The sequence below is a fragment of the Podarcis bocagei genome, assembly GCF_964188305.1.
Source record: "Podarcis bocagei genome assembly, chromosome: 16".
Lineage (NCBI taxonomy): Eukaryota > Metazoa > Chordata > Lepidosauria > Squamata > Lacertidae > Podarcis > Podarcis bocagei.
In genome coordinates this window covers 27,301,886-27,319,251 of record NC_138142.1, presented here as the reverse complement: position 1 = coordinate 27,319,251, position 17,366 = coordinate 27,301,886, and the positions used below count along the sequence as shown (strand labels likewise).

The window sequence follows — 17,366 nt, the reverse complement described above, 5'->3', positions numbered from 1 at the left end:
TGCCGGACACAAGGAGGGGGAGAAGCCAGGTGAGACAGCTATTCCCCCCCTTGCCCTCTGCCTAACAGGAATATCTCACTGCGCGCCAAGGCACCAGACGTGGCACCAGATGGCACAGGTCTCTTAGTTTGGCCAGAAGGTTCACCGTTCAAATTAATTTAATGAAGCCCATAACAACTTAGCTCCAGGGTGCCTTAGGCACAGCCTGAACCCAGAGAGCCCAGCTCAGCCCCTGAGATTATCTGCAGAAGTGCTGTTGGTCATACCCTGAGCCGGCAGGGCTCATATGACAATGACGAGAAAACAAGCCTTTGGTGTAGTTGGCCTGGTCCTACAGGACACTCCACCACTAGAGATTCAGCAAGGTGTGATTCCCAGAACGCAACCCCTGCGTAGGTTGTATGACATCAGGGGTGGGGTGGGCAAACATGTGGCTGGACCAAAGGGCACTGACAAGCCCCGATGATCAACTGATTGCCAGGGCTTGCACGCCTCTGTACAAGGTGCTTTGCAAGCCCCAACCATCAGCTGATTGTCCATACAGGCGTCATCGTGATGCCAAGTGATTGGCAGGTGGGTGTCCCCACTCACCTGTGAAACTTAGCCCACAGTGTGTGTGGGGGGGAAGGTAAGAATCCAGCCCACTAGCCAAATCTAGTTCCTTAGTCCAGCTCAAAACGTAACGGGGGGACCAAGGTGATTACGGCTGGCATCAGAGAAGAGGGCTAATAACACCAAAACGATGTCATGTGAAGTGCTAGATGACACTTTGGGTCCCTTCCAATTCTATGGTTCTATCCCCATTTGCTTACTATTTCTCAGTGATGCGTTTGGTCTTCCTCTTGTGGTAGCAAGTCATGAGTATGACCACCAGGACCAGCAAGCCAAGCAGCACTACAGAGATGAGTCCTGCCCCAATCATGGAGATGGAGACCACGTCCACCTGCTTGGCCCGGTTGCCTGTTGGGAGAGATAAGAAAAAGAGAGGGGAGTAGGCCATGGCAGTGATGCATGAAGGCCACGTTGAGCTTCTCTGCATGGGACTGGAAGAAACCCACAAATCACCCCCTTGCCCAAAGTCCTACAGCACCAGTTCCTCTGAAGGACAGATCTTTAGAGAGTTACAGAAGGAATGGCTTCCTTACAAGGAGAGGCAAAATTGTCCTATGGCTGCCAGGTGAGAGAGGAGGGAAGGCAAGCCCTTTTATTCCCCCACCACACATCGGGGGGGGGGGAGGACCTAGTCCCCTATCTTCTCCCCTATATCAAATTCTGAGGAAACAAAAAAAAAATGTGTGTGTACAGCTAGTGGTGGGCACAGCACTGACTGGCTAGAAATGGGCACGTCACCAACCCTCAACACTGGAGCAGGTTTCTTTTAAGTTTTCAAAAAATATTTTACTTTTAAAAGAAACATTGAAACGAGTGTTTACAGAGGTATGATTCCCAGAGTGGTTTAACAGTCAATCCCTCTTCCCAGGGAATTCTGAGAACTGTAGGTTTTGTTAGGGGAATAGAGGCCTCCTAATTACTCTCAGTACCCTTCATGAACGACAGCTCCCAAAACTGTTTGGGGGAAGCCATGGCGGTTTAAAGCAGTGCCTTAGTGCTTGAAAGCTATGGTGTGAATGTGGCCTGGGCTGTTGTCTAGCACAGACAAGCCAAATCAGCTCTGTCGCCCGTTTCTGAGCTGTCCCAGAATGGTACCTTTTATGCTGATGGTCGTCTCAGCCTCCTTGGTTGCAAAGCCATTGGCCACCTGGCAAACATAGACGCCTCCATCTTCAGAGTTAAGGGGTCTCTGGAAGAGCAGGGTGTCCCCCTTGATTTTCACTCCGCTGGGGAGGGGGTCATTGAGCCTGGGCAGAGAGAGGAGACCAAGTCAGGAAGGGGTGGGGAAAACATCTTTATCTCTGCGGACCCAGATTCTTGCTGGTTCTTCTTTTGACAACTAGAGTTTTGCCAGTGCCTTGAACTCAACTGCTCAAGATGTGCAGCGCCTGCTAAGTCACAGAGAGGTGCCTATTCATTACCTCCCAAATGGGCAGTTTCAAACACACACACACTGCTGCATCATTTGATGAAAGATGACCTGGTCCTGTGTTATCTAGCAGTCAGTATTCAGAAGCATTGCTGCCTCTCTGACTGTTGAGGCAGAGCTGAGCCACTGTGGCTAGGAGCCATCGCTAGCCTGTTCCATGAACTTGTCCAAACTTCTTTCAATCCATCCAATTTGTCCAAACTTCTTTTAATCCATCCAAGTTCGTGGGCCATTACTGTCTCCTGCGGGAGTCAGTTCCGTGGTTTAACTAGGTGTTGCATGAAGGACTTTCTGTGATCAGTCCTGAACCATTCATGGGATGTCCTCAATTTCTATTCATTCATTCATTCATTCATTCATTCATTCATTCATTCATTCAGTCCACTGCATTTATATCCCAGCCTTTTCTCTAAGGAGCTCAAGGTGACATACATGGCTCTCCCCCTCCTCATTTATTCCCCACAACAACCCTGTGAAGTTACGTTAGGCAGAGAGGCCACGACTGGCCCTAGGTCACCCAGTGGACTTCACGACCAAGTGAAGATTTGAACCCTGGTCTCCCACGTTCTAGTCCAACACTCCAACCACCACACCATGTACTCTCTGTACGCAGAGCCGTGTATGTACATTTTCTACTCCAGATTTATTTATATATTGCGTTTCTATACACCCTTCTTCTCCAAGGACCTCAAGGTGATATACATGGCTCTCCCCCTCCTCATTTAATCCCCACAACAACCCTATGTGGTGGGTTAGGCTGAGAGGCAGCAGCTGGCCCAAGATCACACCCAGTGAGCTTCATGGCTGAGTGGGGATTTGAAGCAGTTTTATGCTGAAAGGGGAAGGGAAAAGGTCTCTTTCTCCACTCCATGTGTAATTTCCTACACTTCCATCATGTCGCCTCTTCCTCACCTTTTCTCTTAAAAACATTGCAAGTACGTCCCTATTTTTGGCTGCGGGGTGTCAGAGGGCCTTCGCCAGAGCGAGAGGCACCACCCCAAAGACGCCTCGCAAGAGGAAAAGAGGAATGGCAAGGGCCAGGAACTCCTGAACCAGATGCTCTCGCCCTTTCTGCCGCTTCCCCGCCTCAGCGACATGTCCAGGCTCGTGAGGGGAGGTGTGGGGCACAAGGGGAGGGGGGCAGGGAAGAGGAGGGCGGGGTCAGCCATGACATCATGAACAATAGGTGCTGAAATCAAAGGGATCCCTTCCCTTTTCCCACGGGTCTCTTGCATAGCTGAGCTGGGTGCCGGAGCGTGTCCAGACAGCACCCCAAACTCTGCGCAGAGATTCGGCAAAGCGTCTGAGCCGGCGAGCAGAGCCCGGCAGAGGCAACAGCGCCGTGCCCTTCCCAACCTGCACGCACACACAACTGACACATATGCACATGTGGGAGAAGACATCTGCATGTGGGGAAAGACGAGGACATATGTGCACTGCGCATGGGTGCATCAACAGGAGCCTCTTGTCCACACACACATGCGTTTAACAGTGTTTGCAAAGGGCAAAACTTTCCCCCCTTCCTTTAGCTCCTTCCCCCCACCGCCTTTTAAATTTATCGATTTGTTCACAGCAAACATGACAAAAGGAAAGAAAACAAAGAATCAACATTCTAACCCAGATGTTTTCAACCTTTTTGAGTCCATACGGTTCCCTTGGCCAATTACATTCTTTTTGCGGCACCCCTGTGGGGCTCAGGAGTCCAGTTATGGACAGCTTCACATCCTATTTTGAACACCCTCCCTTGTGGAGTGTTCCCTCAGCCTCCTCTCTTCTCCCTTCTCCTTGGGAGTCTTCTGGGCAGCCGCCGCTGCCCCTCGTCTCTGAGCTACCGCCCTCAAAAGAGAGGTGCCTCCTCACATTGCCCCACAGGGGCCTGCAAAGCACCCCCGACCAGCACCAGAGGCACCATTCGCCTGGGGAGTGGTAGCCAGGGCTGCTGCAACAAATAGCTGTGCAAGCCTTTGGGAGGCAGAGATGTGAGAAGGCATCAGAGGGACAGAGGCCAGTGTTGCTCGTGGCACCCCTATCGTTCAAGGCACCCCAGGGTACCACGGTACATGGGCTGAAAACCCCTGGTTTAACCAATAAAGCATTGCAGTACAAAGACACAGCACAGCCCCAAAGGCATAATAAAATATTGATTGGATATTCCCTTTCCAAATAATAAAGTTTTTTTAAAAAAATAAAATAAAAAAGTATTCTCCACCTGTGAGTTCCATCAGTTTTATTGAGAATCAAGGTCCTAGGTAGTTTTAAATGAGCCAGAAATTTGCATATACTGATGGCGCCTCAATATTTGCATAAGAAATAAAATCATGCCATATTTAAAAAACAAATGGTCACCAAGGTCTGCCCTTTAGATACTTTTGCTTTTAATTTTAAAAGGCAATTTTGTCCAGGGTACTCCAAATGTGTCCTGGGGGCATGTGCAAATTTCATCTCAGAGCCTCCAGGGCAAGGAACCCACCTTCCAGCTTTCTACCCCCCACCCCATTTTACAGTTCATTTCCAGCATTTGTTCCAGGATAACTAATTACCCTGCCTTCTCACTTTTTCTGCAGAAAAGGACAATAGTCGTACCTTGGATCCCGAACACCTTGCAAGTCAAATGTTTTGGGTCCCGAACGCCGCAAAGTGAGTGTTCCGGTTTGCAGACATTCTTTGGAACCCGAATGTCCGACCTGGCTTCCAATTGGCTGCAGGAGCTTCCTGCAGCCAATTGGAAGCCACGCCTTGGTTTCCGAACGTTTTGGAAGTCGAACGTACTTCCAAGGTATGACTGTACTGACACTGAGTCCTCTGCCTTTGCAGGCATGCCAGCAGGATGAAATCCTGGCCACTTTCTGCCCGATAAGCAGCTGTGCAGCTTTCTACAGAGGCCATGTTTCCTGCCGAACTGCTGCACCTCTATAAAAGGCAGGCAGACCTCAAAAGAATCTCATTCCTGCCCCCCCTCCCGACAACCTGGCCTGTGCAAAGCCTCATCCATCCACCACGCCCACCCCCCAACCCTGTGCTGACTTGGCTGGTTTTTCACCGTCTCTCCCCCCCCCCCGCCACCTTCGCTCACCACAAAAGGCTACAAGGTGCATCTTGGCCCGGGGCTGCTTCCCCGAAACCCACAGCAAGTCTCAGCCAGTCCCTTGGAGCGCAAAAAAAAAAAGAGCTCGAGAGGCAGGCCGGGATGGCTGAGTGATGAATAAGTGTTTATGGAGGATCAGCCTTCCCTTTGAATGGGATCCGTGGGAGCTCTCTGCGGCAGCCAGCCCAGATCAGGTGCACCGCTGGCTGGCTGGGAATGGAACGGCCTGGGGAGCAAGTGGTTGCCACTCAGACGCACTGCTGCAGCTGCCTTTTAGGGGGCAGGAAGGAAGGATCCCCAGCTTGGGCGCCTGGGGCAAGAGGGGCTGCCAGGAGCAAGCCTCGCCAGCTCTCTGTGGGACGTCAGGAAACGCATCTCGTAGCTGGCACCCAGACGGTGTCAGGCAGGCCAGGCAGGCGTCCAAGGCTGGCGCTGGGAGATGCCAAGCTGCCCCAGACTCCTCTGGTGGTGCAATCCTGGATTTGCATCTCAGGAAAGTGTCACGGGGGTTAGGGATTGCCCCAGGGGCGGGTGCTTGAGGGGTGGGGGCTGGCTCGGCTGTTGCTCGCCCCAACGGGCACAGGCTGCCTCCAGAGGCTCCCAGCACTAGGGCAGGATTCATTCCCCTGGCTTCAAGCTGAGCTGCCTGCTGCCTGCAGAGAGGGCACTCTGCCACGGAACTCTTCCCAGCCTGCCATGCCCATTTTGTCCTAGTAGGCCAGGGGTTCTTAAACTCTGTTTTTCTAGGGAATCTGTGAGGAGCTCCTTGGAAGCCTACTGGGGACTGCTTACTGGGAGAAGCTTACTGGTGCAGCTGGGTCATTTTAGAACCTGGCCTTAATGGTCTTGCAAGGCGCCCCCTTTGGGTAGCCAGTTGTAAAGCACCTTCTTCCCATTTCTGTACTCTCTCCCCCCTAATTCCATGCTTCTACATTCTTGGTATCTCACAGCAACAAACCAAAACAGTTTGCCAACTCTGGATTTATTTATTTATTTTTCTTATAATTCTCTGAGCATGTTGCATGCCTGCCTTGAATTCACAGCACCATCATGACTACAGGAAAAAAACGGCATTTGCTTCTGCTGCCATGGGGCTAAATACATTTTACCCGGGAATAACAAGCACCATTGTGAGAATCTATTACCATGTGCATTCATGGCCGCCTTAAAAAAATACAGAAAGGATTCTATAGCAACCAACATCTGCCCCAGTGGGCCCTGCCTTGCTTCTAGCAGCCCAGGTGCCAATGCCAGGCTTGTTGGCTGTGGCTCCCATAACCTGCCACTCTCTGGGTGGTCACCTGGGGCCCTTCTGGCTCCAAGACCCAGCTGCACTGCTGACCAGGCTCATTCTTTGTTCATGTCAGACAATGCTGAGGCCCCATGAGGCCTAGTCAGCGAAGTGGGAGCCAGAGTTGTCAACTTTCAGATTTGAAAATAAGGGATCAGCAGCCTCACCTGTCCCAGGGACAGTCTACAGGATATCTAACAATCCGGGATAGCAGCGGGAAGCAGCGCTGGAATAAGGGAATTTCCCGCAAAAAAAGGAAGGTTGACAGCTATGGTGGGAGCAGAATGGACTTGTGAAAAACACACCCAAGAATCATCTGCAATGCACAGGGCTTCTGTAACACGTGGAGGCTAGGATATAAGAACATTCGAAGAGCCCTGCTGGATTAGGGCCATGCCCCATCTTGTCCAGCATCCTGTTCTCAGAGTGGCCAAGCAGGTGCCCCAAAGGGATGCCCACAAGCAGGACCCAGGAACAAGAGGCCTCTCCTCTCCTGTAAATGGTATTCAGAAGCATTACTGCCTCCAACTGTGGAGGCAGAGTACAGTCTCCATCGTGGCTATAGCCTTCTTCTCCATAAATCTGTACGATCCTCTTTTAAAGGCAAGCAAAACCATATATCCAAAAGGCACCACGGTCTCCATTGGCACTTCATTCCAAAGAAACTAAGCCCTGGGTAAGTGCAGGCACCCCTGGAGTCTCTCACTGTTTGGAGACTGGGACTGACTGCAACACTCTTCTAAAAGTCAAGGTAGTGCCTGTCCTGCAAACTGTTACCAACACCTCAAAACGCTTTTGCCCATTTTCCATGTGCGAAACGGCAGGCTGACCACAGCATGCCACCTTACAATTAGTGTGTGTACATTGTTGCATGAGTGGGCAAGAGATAAAGACACAGCCACGCATTATTCAGAGATAGGGCATCTGCGGAATTCAAATCGATTTTAACAAAGCATTCTCCAAAGAAAAAAACCTGGGACAAGATCAAGACTTGTGATTTATCTGGGACGCAGACTAGACAAACTGGCTCCTACGGCAAGCAGGGTTTTCAAAATGTTTCAGCTGGAGAGATGGGCTGTTGAGGTTCTTATACAATTGCATTTATGGATTTTTAATTGCATTTCTTATTCCGAATGCCTAGAGGCTCCAGGGCAGGCGGCATACAAATTTAATAAATGACTACTGCGTAAATTCCTGGAATTAAAAAGTCAGGTATACATTCTTTGATTTTAAAAAAACTCCGGACGATTCACATTCCTATCCTACCTTTCCCTCAAGGAGCTGGAGGCATACACGACCCATGCATCCTATTCCTCCCCACCACCACCACTGCCATTTTACCCTCACAACAACCCTGCGAGACAAGTTAGGGTGAGAGAGTCTGATCGGTCCAAGCTAAACCAGAGAGCCCCGTGACAGATATGAATCTGGCTCTTCAGCGTCCTTGTCTGAAATTCTCATCTCATCACCACAAAAGAGGTGGAGCTGGGGCTGCATCCCCAGGAGCCCAATGTGGCCCTTCGGACCTCTCTATCTTACCCTCGGAGTTCTCTTTGGGCCATGCCCCCCCTCCCAGTTTACACTTGCTCAGGGTTCCTGGTCCATGCCCTCTCAAGTGCTTTTGCTGGAATGTATGCTCAAGATGTGAAAAATGCCTTTTGCTTAGGTGTGTGTAGGAATGCCTTACTTTTCTGAGGCTGGAATGTAGCCTACTGTGAAAAGGTAAAAGTCATAGCCATTAATCCACCTGCTTTTGCCTCTGGCCACACCCACTACCTACCTATAGTCACCCCCACTGGCCACACCCACCCTTGGCCTCTGGCCACACCTACTTTTCTGCTCCTGGCAACTGCCCCATGCTGAATAAAGAAACAAAACTTCAGGCCTCTTCCCTGTTTAGAAAGAGGAAGCCATCTCTTGCACCACAGAAAAGCGACTGACCGTGTCCAGTTGTAAGTTGGTGGGGGGTTCCCATCTCCGAGGCACTTCAGGAATGCCCCTTCCTTTCCTGCGACCCAATCTTCCCCCTCTTCATGGCCCAGGACTGAGGCATCCGAAAGATCTGCGTGGAGGCAATGTTAAGAGAGGTCAAAGTGGCAGAGAGGAGAGAGCAGCCCACACCCCCTGCACTGTGCATTTTAAAGCAGAATCTCACCACTTTAAACTGCCACGGCTTCCCCCAGAGGATCCTGGGAAGTGTGGCCTGTTTAGGGTGCTGAGAGTTCTCAACAGAGTTCCCCTCAAGGAGCTGCATGCTCAAAGGTCTCAAAGACATCCCACGTGTGTGTGCGGAAGTCGGAGATTAACAGCGCAGGCCTGCTCATGTCTACTCAGAAGCTCAGGAATTACTCCCAAATAAAGATGCTAAAGAATCATTAAAATGATTCGACAAAATTTGCAAATTGCTGGATCGAATTCGTGAACTGTGCCAAATCACTGTTTAGCCTTAGCTTTGGGCCGGATATCTTGGTTTGACAGTGGTGAGGCACAACAGGCCCAGGTCAAAAGGTGGCTCCTTTGGGCTTTCCTATCTGGCCCTCAGTACTGTTCTCATGCCATGTCCACCTCCCTAGACCCCACCCCTGGCTGGCTTGCACAGCACCCTCCTTGGGTCCTTTTTCGTGGTGGGAATGTGCCTTTCAACTGTGATCATGCCTCTTGCTTGCTCAGATGGAGAATCGAGGGGTGTGCATGTGTACACAGAGAAAACTGACTTTCTGTGTACAACAGGCCACACACCATACATCTAAAGCACATCCACTGCACATAACCTCCCCCAAAGAACTCTGGGAACTGCAGTTTTCCGCGGATTATGGGGAAATGTAGCTCAGTTGTGGAAACTACAGTTCCCCACAGCCGTTTGCTTTGAATGTGCCTTAAATGCACGGCCTAAACTTAAGAGCTAACCTTGTGGCTCTGGCTAGTTTTGCCTCTGGCCACAACCACCTGAAACACATTGTCCTTGAAAGGTAGGTCCCTGAGGGGATATGAGTGACTCTTGTGCCAAGAAAGTCCCCACACCACCCCTTCTGTGCGGCGATGGTTCGACCCACCCCAGAGGGCCGGCAGATACCCACATGCCACGTTGAGGGTGTGCGTGATCCTCTTCTTGTGCTGCAGCCCCGGGTGGGAGACGATGCAGGTGAGGGCCTTGCCGTGCATGCTCCGCCCGGGCACCACGTAGAACTCGCTGGTGACGGAGGCTGAGCGGGGGTGCGAGGAGACGCGGCTGCTGTCCGTGCCACGCACTTCCGTCTCCCAGGTCACCGTGGGCACGGGGTTCCCTTCCGCAGTGCAGGAGGCAGCCAGAGTCCGGCCCTGCCCCTCCTCCAGCGGGGGGCCAAGGTTCAAGGTGGGCAACGGGGGAACTGCAGCCAAAGGAAGAGGAAAATGAGGCTAAATATCTGGAAGAACTTTCCGAGGGCAAAGAGCGGTTAAGACAGTGGAATGGCTCCGAGACCAGAGAGAAGAGATGGTGGAAGAAGATTGGAAGACGTTTAAGGAATATTTGAAAAAATATGTTAATATTTAAATCTTAGAATAACTTTGGAAGTGGATTTAGGCTGCAGGGTTAGAAGTAGAAGATAGTGCATTTTAAAACAGTATTATTTGCAAGTGATAAAATGTGAAGATTTTTATGGTTAAAGTAAGTGTGATTAAAAAAAATGGTTAGAAATTATTATATATGTAAACTACTAAAGATGAGGTAAAATGAAAATCAGATAGGGGGGACTTGGGGAAGCCCACCTAACAATGTTTAGAAAAATAAGGATAAGACAAGAATCTATTTGTATTGTTTGTTTTCCTGTTTGTGTTGTTTATTTGTGTTATAAAATGACTAAAAACTTTTTTTGGGGGGGGAAAGATAGTGGAATGGCCTCCCTGGGAAGGTGGAGGGCTCTCCTTCGCTGGAGGCCTCTTGCCAGCGATTCTTTAGTTGTGATTCCTGCACAGCGGTGTGTGTGTGTGTGTGTGTGTGTGTGTGTGTGTGTTGGATTGTACTAGATGACCCCTTGGGGATCCCTTCCAACTCTACAAATCAATGATTTTATGAAAAAAGACCCCCACAGTGGTTTAACAGCCATGGTGGGTAACAGATTTAGTGTGAACATTCCCAGAAACTCGGCAAAGTAACTGGTTCCCAACTGTCAGATTACACCAGGATGAAGTGTGTGCTGGTGTCTGGGTGTGTGTGTGTGTGGGGGGGGATTGTGTACACTTTGAGTCTCAGACTTTAGGCTGCAAGCAGAGGTTGGGGTATATGAATACTTCTCCATGCAAAGACATACAGTGGAACCTTGGTTGTCGAACGTCATCCGTTCCGGAACATTCGACAACCAAGGATCAAAGGGCTGCCAGCAAGTTCAATGAAGAGAAAAGAAAAAAACTCCCCAGAAGCCGTTTGACTTCCAAAAAATGTTCAAAAACGGAAGCATTCACTTCTGGGTTGTTGGCGTTCAGGTTCCGAATTGTTCGGCTTCCGAAGCGTTTGACAACCGAGGTTCCACTGTATATGCATTTTGTGTCATTTCACTTTTAATTTGTATCCCCCCTTTCTGCACGGCTATACCCAAGGCAGTTTGCTCGCCGGTAGAAAGCACAAAATATGCAACAAGGGTTGCACATCCCATAAACAACCCAATTCAAGGCAAATAAGTCACGATAAAAATATGACTTTAAAATAAGCAACTTCTATCAGATAAAATACTATCCAATAATCCAATATATGCATTTTAAAAAATAAAAATCCCTGAAGATAAAACAACAACAACAACACTAGCATGTCAGGAAGATTAATGTAAGAGCCTTTTCCCTGATATGCTAGCTTTGTATGTGCAGGGATTGGTTTTAACTGCACAGCATTCAGTTCTGCGGACCCTCACCTGAAGCCAGCCCAGACAGAGATCTACCACCCAAGTCAGACCCGAGGCTCGGTTTGAGGGTTCATTAGGAGGTCCTTACCTAGGATCTTGAGGGTCAGGCTGGACTCAAAACTGCCCCCAGGGAAGGTAATGAGGTGGCACTCGTATGCCCCCTCGTCGGCCTGCACCGCATTCTTCAGCAGGATGGAGCCATCTTCTAGGGATCCTTCGGACTGTCGCAGCACTCGCCCTGAATAGACATCCTGCACGTAGGTCCCGTGTTGCCAGTTCAGCACCGCCAACTCTTGGGCTGTCCCGTCCTCCCGCCGCTTCATCCACGTGATCTGAACCACCCTCTCGCCCTCTGAGACCTGGTAGGAACAGGGGAGGACCACATCTTTGCCAAGCACTGCAGTGATGCTGTTCTGGGATGCCAGGATTTTTGCCAGCACACCTGAGGAGACAGGGAAGGGTTAAGTGACAACCCGCAAGCTCATCTGTGTGTAGGTGGCATAGAAATAATAATAATAATAATAATAATAATAATAATAATAATAATAATAATAATTCCACTTTTTCACTGGACCGGGACTCAAGGCAGCTTATGCTAACAACAACAACAACAACAACAACAACAACAACAACAATTTGTATACCACCCTATACTCACAGGTATAGGGATAATATACAAAAAGGGTAAAAAACAAAAAGCTAAATTCATATGAAACATAATCATTAGAAAAAATATTTACACCATAATATAATTCAAACAATACCCCCAAAAAGTCTATTAAGGGCTCATCCTCACTTGAATCTGCTTGTCCCATTTTTTCTACGCACAATTCCGAGGTTTCCCACTTCCTCCAGGGAAACCAGTTGTTTACCACTGAATCCTAAGGAACGTCAGTCAGGTTCCCTGCAGATTGACACTTGTCCCAATTCAGCAGTAAACAACGGGTCTTTCTCAGGGAAAGCGGAGAGGGAAAAAGAAAAACTGCTCGGATCAGTGCCTAGAAAGCATGGGGAAAACAGAATAAAATGTGGCCCAAACAGAAGAGGCCTGAAATAGAGATGATAAAAACATCACTAATCTGGGCAATGTCAGTGCTACCCAAGGTCCAAGCATTCCAGGACAATTCAGCAGAATGTTGAGCAAAACAGCAGCAGAGCGGAGAAAATCCTGGGTGTGATGCTGAAGCCTCAAAGTCTGCAAGCTTTAAAAGTACAGTGGTACCTTGGCTGTCGAATGGCTTGGCTCCCGAACAAATCGGTTCCCGAACACCACAAACACAGATTGTTTTTTGGAAGCCAAATGTCCGACGTGGCTTCTGATTGAGTGCAGGAAGCTCCTGCAGCCAATCGGAAGCCGCGCCTTGGTTTTCGAACGGTTTTGGGGAGTCAAAACGGGCTCCCAGAACGGATTAAGTTCAACAACCAAGGTTAACCTTGGGTTAAGAACTTAATTCATTCTGGAGGTCCATTCTTAACCCAAAACTGTTCTTAACCTGAAGCACCACTTTAGCTAATGGGGCTTCCTGCTGCTGCCGTGCGCCAGAAAACGATTTCTGTTCTCATCCTGAAGCAAAGTTCTTAACCCGGGGTACTATTTCTGGATTAGCGGGGTCTGTAACCTGAAGCGTATGTAACCTGAAGCATCTGTAACCTGAGGTACCACTGTATCTAGCTCACTCTCTCTCTATTCCTCTCCCCACCTTGCCCTGCTGCATCCTCTTAACAGCCATCCTGAAGAAAAGCTCTGGAGGACACAAAAGCTCACTCGCTTGTCACTTTGCATGAGGTTTTACTTGTTGTTGTTGTTGTTGTTGTTGTTGTTGTTGTTGTTGTTGTTGTTGTTGTTGTTGTTGTTGTTGTTGTTGTTGTTACAGTGGTACCTTGGTTTACGAACTTAATCCTTTCCGGAAGTCTGTTCTTAAACCAAAGGCGTGCTTTCCCATAGCAGCGGGGGACTCAATTTACAAATGGTACACACTCAATCGGAAGCAAAACATGTTCTTATTCCAAGGCATAGTTCACAAACCAAAACACCTACTTCCGGGTTTGCAGCATTCTTAATCCAAGTTGTTCATAAACTAAGCTGTTCTTAATCCGAGGTACCACTGTATTTGCCTTCATATTCCACTTTTTTCTCTGTGGAGCTTACACGGTTCCCCCCCCCCCATGCTCAATCCCCACCATAACAACCCTGTGAGGTAGGTGAGTGCGAGAGGCAGGGACTGGCCCCTGAGATCACCTCATGGCAGTCGGGTGAGGATAGCCCTACAGCGTGGCTTGTGGGTGGGCTTACATTTCTTTCTTTGCCATTAACTTATTTCTTTGTCGTTAACTGGTGACATTTTAACATGGCATTTTAACAAAACACAGAAAAGCAGAAACCAGAAAGGACCCTCGCTGCATTTGAAGGAGACCTTGTGCATCTGGCGGCATTTTTATGGCATGTTAGAAAAAGGGCCTCTCTGCCCCCCTCCCTCTCTCCACACCCCCCCCCAGCTCCCACCCCACCTCAAGCCCTTTTGCCCCTGCAGCAGAGGTGTCCTCCTTGCCTGGCCTCCCGTGGATCCCTTCCAGAGCCGGAACCACCGGCGGCATAAGGCTCCTCCTGCCTCCAGGGAAGCGGACAGGCCAGAGAGTCCAGGTAAACCTGCCTGCACAGATACCTGGGCTCTGCCACAGCTTGTGGGATCTCCTCCCTCCGCCTGCAAACTGCGGAGACTTCCCCAGGAGGGGCTGTGCGTGCGGAGCTCCATGTACAGGAAAAGGGATTCACCAGCTAGTGTAGATATTTTTTTATTTTAGGGCCCCATTGTTTTATTTTATTTTTAAACACAGCCTATAATTGCTGCATTTTAAAAAAAAAAAATATGCAGCTTATCATTGCCGTAAACTCTCTGCTGTTACTTATTTATTGCATTTATATCCCACCTTTTCCCCCCCAAGAAGCTCAAAGTGGCTCGCATGGCTTCCTCCCTATCTCATTTAATCTCTACAACAACAACCCTGTGAGGTAGGTTAGGCTGAGAGGCAGTGGCTGAGCTCAAGGTGACCCATGTCTCCTCAATGGCCTTTTAATTAAGTAATCAACACGGTGTACAGTGCAACCCTACACATGTTTACTCCAGGGAAAGTCCGACTGAGTGCAACAGGGTTTACTTCCCAGAACGTTTGCACAGATTTGCACCCAGAAAGGCACTTTGCTGCCTATGTTTTCTCAGTAACCTTACAACAGCCCTGCAAAGTAGGGTACCATGATTACTGCTTTACTGCTGAAGCTGGGGGAAAGGAAAGTAGCAGTTTGCTGGAGTCCCTGCACCTCGCCGGTCACAAGTTTTTGCCCTGCTTTTCAGCCAAAACAGCTTTCAAATGTGAGTGGTAAGTCGGTTCCTGCCCTCTGGCTTAAAGACACAACACAAAAGGAAAAGGGGCTGGAAAAGAGGAGGGGAAAAATAATTTCGCTCAGGTACTATTTCTCTGTAACAGTTCTTGCAATGACCAGATAAAATGGAAGTATTTCAGGGAGAAGTAAAAAGGTGGTGGTCTTTTGGTAGAACGGCCACAGAACCCTACAGGGCTGTCCTTCTCCTGCTCTTATAGCCCGATAGAACGGCTGCTGTAGATTATACCTTCATTGGGGTCTCTCCCTCCACACCACTTTCTTCCGCAGGAAGGGTGGGAAGGTAGGATGGACAGTTAGTCCGGAACAACACGCCAGACATAAAGAGTGGGTTAAACTGTAAATTGAGAAAGCTGGAGGGTGGGCCTGGTAGCTTCTCACCCTGAGGAAAAGTCTTGTCTCAGAGACCCTGAGGTGAGATCTGCACATGCCTCAGAATGTGGTGGGAATTAGGCTGTATGAACTTCTGAGGTGATATAATGGATTAGAGTACTTCAGATGCCATGTGGAGGGTTTCCCTCTGGTACGTCCCCTTGCATGAAATAAGAAGAGTAGAAGAAGAGTTTGGATTTGATATCCCACCTTTCACTCCCTTTAAGGAGTCTCAAAGCAGCTAACATTCTCCTTTCCCTTCCTCCCCCACAACAAACACTCTGTGAGGTGAGTGGGGCTGAGAGACTTCAAAGAAGTGTGACTGGCCCAAGGTCACCCAGCAGCTGCATGTGGAGGAGCGGAGACGCGAACCTGGTTCCCCAGATTACAACACTACCGCTCTTAACCACTACACCACACTGGCTCTCAAGGAGTGAGTTTTCTCTCTGCAAGGTGAAAACTAGCAGATCTAGGGCACAGGCTAAGGTGCTATTTTTCTAGAAACATTCAAATTGGCATTCCCTGACTGTGGCTTGAAACATCTCAGTCAGTTTCACTTCACCTCAGAATCCAACCCCCTCATTCTCCCACCTGCACAGAGCTTCAAAAGAAACCAAAACCCTGAAATGTTAAGCCAGGCCAGGGGACATAGTGATCCTGGATCAAAACAAATCTTCCAAGTTTAGTCCCATCCTGTTCTGTTTCAAAGAGGAAACCGAGGCACAGGAGGAAGGACTTTGTGGCATAGAGCTGGCCTTTCCTTTAAGACAGCTTGCACCGATGGGGTGCCTCCAGATGTTTCAGACTACAACTCCCATCAGCCCCCACCATCATGGCCCTTCTGTACTACAACTCCCAACATCCCCTGCTAGCACTGGTTGGAGTTGATGGGAGCTGTAGTGCAAAACATCTGCAGGGCACCAAGGCTACCTGACACCTAAACATCCCCTTGCCCAGAGGAACCTGGCACAAGAAACCTGATATGTGTTTTTTAGGTGGTGTCAGTAAATGGTGTTTGCTTAGGACTCTGCATTCAGTCAGCAAAGAAAACATAACCATGAAAGAGAAAAGCCTCTTTTGCCACACGGCTGCATCCGAGAGAGAGAGAACTCAGCTTCCTTCCTCATCCCTTCTCATGCCACCTGACTGAATCAGCCCTCTCACACCCAGGGAACAGGCGCCTGGCCAAAAGATACCTGGAAGGTAAACAGCAGCATGCAACACCATTTCAAAGGTGGCAGAGGCGGCAGGGATCTCAATGGTTAGGGCCGTCTGGAGGCGGGGAACCCAATTCCATCGAGAAATGTGGTGCTTGTGCTTTTGCCAAAGCTGACTCAGGAGACAGAGCCTTGGCTCAGCTCGCAGAACTGTTTTGACAAGGAACCAGGGATGAATGCTTCTGCTGAGTCAGGCCAAGGGTCCAGATAACTGGTGTGGTGTAGTGCTTAGAGCACTCAATTGGGGCTTGGGGGACACCAGGGTTCAGAGACCAGAGAAGAATAAGCTAGAGTCTTTCTCCATGACATAATGGTTTTCAATGACATAATGGTTTTCAATGAGCAGAGTGGTTCAAGTGGCACAGGCAAGAGACATAGGCTCACCAACTCTGTAGCAGCCCTTAGAATAGGACCCCAGGTGCTCTGTTATGTTCTTGAACCACCAACTTTCTGGTTAACAGCCAGATGCACTGACCCATTGCGCCACAGGGGGGAAGCAGTTCTTTGGGACACAAACCGTTTTGTTGTCATGCAATACTGTAATTATATCATCTTAAAGCAGCCTTTACTAGCCTGCTGCCCTCCAGATATTTTGGACTACAGAAATAATAATAATTGTTTCATTCTTCATCTCACAATACAAGTGTATGGTTTTACAGCCAGCATTCTTTCCCAGTAAGCTCTAAATGCAGAATCCTTTATTCTCCCCTGCCTAAATTCAGTGCCCCAATCAAGCAGGTGGAGTATGACATATATTCCAGGGGCTTGGAATAATCACTACCACATCAAAAGGTAGCACTCAACATTGTTGTTTGTCAAATTGAGGGGAGGGACTGAGGGGGGGGGGCTTTTTCATAAATCAAGGAACTTTCCAATTATTCCACAAAGGGTGTGTGACAACTTTGGCTGATGAGTTTTTGAAATTCCCAAACAGATACTTTTCTGGCACCCAGATATAGACTCTTGGAGGGAAAGGGTCTGCCCACCTCTGCCCACTCCTCTCCTCTCCCAATTAAATTCCATCTCCAGGGCTCAGTGGTGGGAGGGAGCACAGAGGAAGAATCACCAGGGGCCAACTCTGTGACATCA

General features: G+C 49.1%; 1 protein-coding gene across 1 annotated transcript in view; it reads right to left on the bottom strand.

The window, feature by feature from the left end:
• NECTIN4 (nectin cell adhesion molecule 4) overlaps positions 1-17,366 on the bottom strand; it is an 84,106-nt gene that overhangs the window by 9,687 nt on the left and 57,053 nt on the right. The window contains exons 3-7 of the mRNA XM_081175453.1: positions 11,380-11,733; positions 9,495-9,785; positions 8,359-8,479; positions 1,708-1,859; positions 813-960 (exon numbers count right to left, since the gene is read on the bottom strand). Coding sequence (XP_081031579.1) covers positions 813-960; positions 1,708-1,859; positions 8,359-8,479; positions 9,495-9,785; positions 11,380-11,733 — 1,066 coding nt within the window. The remainder of the gene's footprint in view (positions 1-812; positions 961-1,707; positions 1,860-8,358; positions 8,480-9,494; positions 9,786-11,379; positions 11,734-17,366) is intronic.